Genomic DNA, 5,351 nt, shown 5'->3' with positions numbered 1-5,351 from the left:
CTGGAACCGACTGACGGCAGCGCGGAAGGGGAGGCGGGGCCGCAGAGCCGTGCCGAGGCTCCGATTGGTGGCGCAACAGCCCTCCCGCCCCTCCCCGGTGCTGAGGCCGGGTGCCCCCGACACCGGGGGACAGTAGTGCGGGTGTTCTCGGTGGGTGAGTCCCCACGGAGCTGGTGGGAGTGGATTCCGCCGGAGCTGCTAGGCAGAACTGGGGCTGGGTGTCGCTTGGCTGTGTTCATCGCAGGCAACTGCTGAGTACGTGCCTGGGTTTTGCTATTTCCTTGCCATCTTTCAAGTGGAGCCCTGATCGTGTTGGGTTGCAAGACACACTTCTGGCAGAGGGACACTCACGCATTGCCGTTGGCGCAGTTTGGTGATCAGGAATTGGTGTCACAAGAGTCGGCTTTTGGTGAAACTCTGACCTCCCGTGTGCCAGGTTTCCCATCTATGGCGCTTGTCTTCTCACTGCAGACGCGCAGGCTGCTGAGATGACAGATAACACAAACTGTCAATTTGCTTTTTAAAAAAGATCATTAAAAGCAAGCCAGCCTTCTAAATTTGCTTTTGGCAATTCTGGGCTGCCATAAACAAAACCTGACGGTTTTCGTTCTCGCATCTTGAAGAATAAGAGTCACATACAAATAAAAGAGAACCCCTGACAACCCTACAAGGAAAGCAGTAAAGCAGATTGAGGGTAGCGCTGTCAATGTTCAGTCAACAGAGGTGGTGGCTACTGTCATTTTCTGTAAGCTTGAACTTCAGTTGCAGCAAAAGCATGCAGGATTCTTCAGAATTAAGTGACCTTACATTGCTGTCTCTCTGATTTATGAATTTGCATCAATTATTTTATGCTCCACATATGCAAGGTATTATGACTATAAAGAAACAAAAGTGATCGACTATAACTATGTAAATGTATGTAGGAAGATTTTTGGGTTTGGGGTTTTTTTATTTTCTTCCTCCTCCTATATTGGTTTACGAGTGTAATTACTCATGGTGGTGTCATCGTGATGTGTGCTGTTTATAGAATTGTAGAGGTGCTTGTGAAAAGCCATAGTTTATGTTGTGGTGTCTCTGGAAGGGTATTTCACCTTACGAGCTCAAAGATAAGCTTTGTGTACATCTTATATTGATGGAGGCACCTATACTAACTTCTCATTTTCTTTCAGGTACCTCGTCAATACTTTGAAGAGGCAATGGAGGCAATGATGCAAACTCTGTTGTAATTAAAACCTAAAGAAAAAAATAATTCTTAGCTGTACCATACTCTTTCAGTATCATTCAATGCCTAACATTTCAGAAGATGAAAAGGAGAATGGTGCTGGAAATAATGGAAACACTGAAAACAGACCTAGGAAAGAATCCCCAGAAGCTTCTCTTCGGGATCCCGTGAAGCCATACTGCATGTCAGACGCCTCTGCTGTGTCCTTGGTGTCTAGGGGAGATGGGCATTACCCGTGGGGATGTCCTGTGACTCATACGCGAGAGAAATTTTATACCATCTGCTCAGACTATGCTTTTTTAAACAGAGTAACATCTCTTTGTAAAAGCCCAAGTGCTTCAGTTAGTGCCTGTCTGTCAGGCAGTGCTGCCTTAAATGTCGGAAATAACACAGCTAGCTTACTTAGCATTCAAACTGGTGCTTCAGAGATCATCTACAGCGAAGATGCTAACTTGGAAAGCTTGCCTGGCGATCTTGGAAAGCTGCCACTGGCATGGGAAATTGATAAATCGGAGTTCAACAGCATGAGCACAAATCTGAAGAACAAAGCAGGTGAGGTGGTAAATATTTGATGATCTGATGGGAAAGGCTTGGTGTTTACAGCTGGTTTGTGGAGGGGGCTGATCAGCACAGGTGTCTCCTGAAGAAGTGTTATAGAAGAGCCTGTACCTCATTTCAAACAACTTGCTTGTCAGGAAAGGAGGGAGAGGCAGGAGGAGTGAAAGACAAGTTTGTAGCTGCCTCTGGAAGTGGCTCTAAAAGGCAAGGTTGGCTTCTACTTAACTGTGTGTGGGGTTTTTTAAAATATTGTTTGGGGTGGCTTCTGGTTTGGCTTTGATTTTTGTTTTTGTTTTTTTTCTCTTGGGTTTTTGGGGTGTTTTTTTCACAGAATCACAGAATGGCAGGGGTTGGAAGGTTCAACCCCCCTGCCAGAGCAGGATCACCTAGAGAAGATCACACAGGAACACGTCCAGATGGGTTTTGAATGTCTCCAGAGAAGGAGACTCCACAACCTCTCTGGGCAGCCTGTTCCTGTTTTTCTTTCTTTTCTCTTAGTAGGACCTAGTGCTTTGTGCAGCGATTACTTTTACCAGTGAAGTACAGGTTTGTCACTTGCAGAAATGTTTCAAGGCACTTCAGAGATTTATTTTGAAATTAAATATGTGGTTTATTTATGACAAGAACTAAATTAAATAATTACAGTTATTTAAGAAAGCAGTTGGTTTCTGTAATGAAATTGGATATATTTCAATTCACTGAGGAGCCCATTTTTTAAAAAGTGGCTTCTTTGCTGCCTCCTCTGTTCTTTCTCTGCCTAGAGACAGATTGCAACTGTGAATCAAGCACTTATATACACGCTAGGTTTTCTTTGTCCTATAATCCCTCTGCTTATCTAGGGCAGACTAGATTCTTTTCCTAATGGATTGGCCAGCTGGTGAAATTTCTGTTTTGTCTGTTAAAGCAAAACAGGTTTAGCAAAACTTAAATACGTTTAGCAAATTGCTGTTGCCTTTTCATGTGTACAGTTAAGTGTCTTTAAGGAACAAATTACAATATCTTAAAGGATGGTAAGTTTTACTAAAATATATGTAGTGTATTTAATTTGGATATGATGGCTTCAAAATGGAACAGAAATGTTCCCGCGCTAGCATGTGGCCCAACTCTTCATTTCTTACTGTCTCAGTGGCTTAAAAAAAGGAAAAGACCTTAGAGTTATGTTATTCTCACTGGACATGCATGTAAGCTTTCATCAGAAAGTGTAGCTGGTTACAGAGCTTGGCTGTGGAAAAACAAGTGTTTCATTATATTTCCCTCTGCGTTTAATGTTGGGAGATGGGAAGTCCATGTTGGTCTGAGAGTCTATTTCTGGGATGGCTGATTTAACGCATTAGAATAATCAGATTGACTGCTCCCTACACAGTCGGGCAGGTCACCGTTAATTCTATTCAGAAAAACACGGTGGTGTTTATGGAGCTAATGGCAGCTTTACAAACCTGTTGACAATCTTGTTTGTGTATTTGAGCTTTTTGCTTCAATTGATTTTTAGGCCCAGTTTGCACTTTCTAACAAAACCAGTCTCTCTGTTTGAGGTGCAGGCTACTACTAGCAATATTTAAGGAGAAAAATACAAATGTAAACTAGGAATTAATTTGTTTTTTAAATCTGTTTTGCAGGCAACATGAAGAAACAAGTGACAAAGAAAAAGTCTCTAGACAAAAAAAGCAAACAGTACAGAGAGTGTCCTCAGCGTTCTGCTCTTGAAGATGTGAAGGAGAGGAAAGTGTTGGACCTCCGGAGATGGTAGTATTTATGAATTGTATTTATCTCCATACAGTTTGCTGGTAGACAGTGTTGCTGGTTGTGTTATTTAAAACTTCTTAATAATGTCTTAATGCTTTCTTTTTAGCAGAAATAGGGATATGTTAAGCATACACTAAATCTCATACTTCCCACAAGAAGGAAAAAATGAGAGCTGCTTCTATCTGTTGAAATTCTGAAAATGTTATTCTTTCTAATCAGTTTTTTCTTTCAATAAAGAAATAATTTTTGTGGGTTTTCATTGCAAATAAATAAAGCAGTTTCATTAGCGTGGTCAGTCATAAAGAAACCTTAAATGTAGTACGGATATGTCCTACTCCTGGAACTTGTGGCTGGGAAATACTTGATCAGAATCTGTTCAGCTTTATACAATGTATATCATATTAATATAGTTCACTAAATTCAGTTAGTTTAATGAATCCGTCTGGTTCTTACTGCATGTCTATGACATCAGAAAGTTAAGAGTTAGCCTAGGGAATTTGCAACCCAGAATGACATTCATCAGTAAATTGGTAGACATGCTGTTTACTACAAGTACAGGTGTTAGAAGAGCCTTGATCAATCAGTACATTATATTAGTACAGAACCACTTTTTCCTGTAGGATCATTTGTACAGAACTCCCATGAGGCTGTTAGACATTTCACTGATGTGTATGAAATAGGGTAGTGGAATCTGACAAACTTGAAGGAATTGGTAACATATTTACTCCAGATTTTTTTGGTTGTTGGTTTGTTGTTTCCCCCCCCCTCCCCAAAAACATGCACTCTTTTCTGTTGGTTTTTGTTGTTGTTGTTGTTTTTTATACAAGCAAAGTAAAAACATTTAGTGTAACATGGCAGGTCAGTGGTATAGCACACAGAGAAGTAGTTCAGCTTGCTCCTGTAACTAGATCATGAATGCTTACTCATGTGTTTGAGTTTTTGTTTGTTTTAGGTATTGTATTAGCAGACCTCAATACAAGACTTCCTGTGGAATTTCATCCTTAGTGTCTTGCTGGAATTTCTTATATAGTACACTGGGAGCTGGAAGGTAAGTCACACATAGGCTGCTTTGCCTCTAGGGAGTCTAAAATATGTTGCAAATTAGTTTATTAAACAATAGGTTTTTATCTTTTTTTCAGTCTACCACCGATTACTCAAGAAGAAGCTTTGCATATATTGGGCTTTCAGCCCCCATTTGAGGAGATAAGGTTTGGTCCCTTCACTGGAAATACAACTTTAATGAGGTATGTTTGTTTCTTCTGATGCAGCTAAATTGTTAATATATGCAAAAATAACATGATAAAATTCAGATAGAACCCTTAGAAATACAGTAGTAGTACATTTATTTAAAACTTTTTTTTTTTTAAAAAGTAACTGACACAAGTTAGTCCTCTTAAGTGTGGGAATAACAGAGCATACCTGGATACTCTTGACAGTGCCCCAAGAAACTTTTCAAAGAGGTTTTTGCACTACCCATTTTATATAGTGCAGTGTTCCTACACAGATCATGTAAACATGAAATTCTATTTGATTTTCTGATTCAGTTTGTTTAATGGTTCTGTAATACTCTAATGAACCCAATCTCCTGGTTAGGAAATTTTTTCTTTACCCTTATTTTCCTGTTTTTGAAAAGACATGTTAAATGCTTGTTAGTGTCACTGAAACAGCCTGAAAAAGCAATTGATATACTAGTAAAAATTAATTTAAGAATCGAAAATAAGATAGTGAGAGCTGCACCTTTGCTGCAATGGAGCTGTTCAGGAGGGTGGGCAGGGGAAGAAAGAAAATATGAGGCTGGAGTCACAGAACACTTGGACTTTGAAACTCT

At 40.0% G+C, this 5,351-nt stretch overlaps 1 protein-coding gene across 3 annotated transcripts in view; it reads left to right on the top strand.

Annotated features, from left to right (window-relative positions):
• Nucleotides 1-1,166: 1,166 nt before the first annotated feature.
• The window catches only part of BIVM (basic, immunoglobulin-like variable motif containing), a 13,433-nt gene continuing 9,248 nt past the window's right edge, over nucleotides 1,167-5,351 (top strand). For all 3 annotated transcript variants that reach the window (XM_010186204.1, XM_010186206.1, XM_010186205.1), the window contains exons 1-4: nucleotides 1,167-1,774; nucleotides 3,397-3,523; nucleotides 4,476-4,571; nucleotides 4,663-4,767. In XM_010186204.1, the coding sequence (XP_010184506.1) occupies nucleotides 1,285-1,774; nucleotides 3,397-3,523; nucleotides 4,476-4,571; nucleotides 4,663-4,767 (818 nt within the window). In that variant the 5' untranslated portion in view covers nucleotides 1,167-1,284. The remainder of the gene's footprint in view (nucleotides 1,775-3,396; nucleotides 3,524-4,475; nucleotides 4,572-4,662; nucleotides 4,768-5,351) is intronic.

Source organism: Mesitornis unicolor, unplaced genomic scaffold (genome assembly GCF_000695765.1).
Source record: "Mesitornis unicolor isolate BGI_N332 unplaced genomic scaffold, ASM69576v1 scaffold50846, whole genome shotgun sequence".
NCBI lineage: Eukaryota > Metazoa > Chordata > Aves > Mesitornithiformes > Mesitornithidae > Mesitornis > Mesitornis unicolor.
Note: the sequence above shows the minus strand (reverse complement) of the source record. Positions and strands in the feature narration are given on the sequence as shown.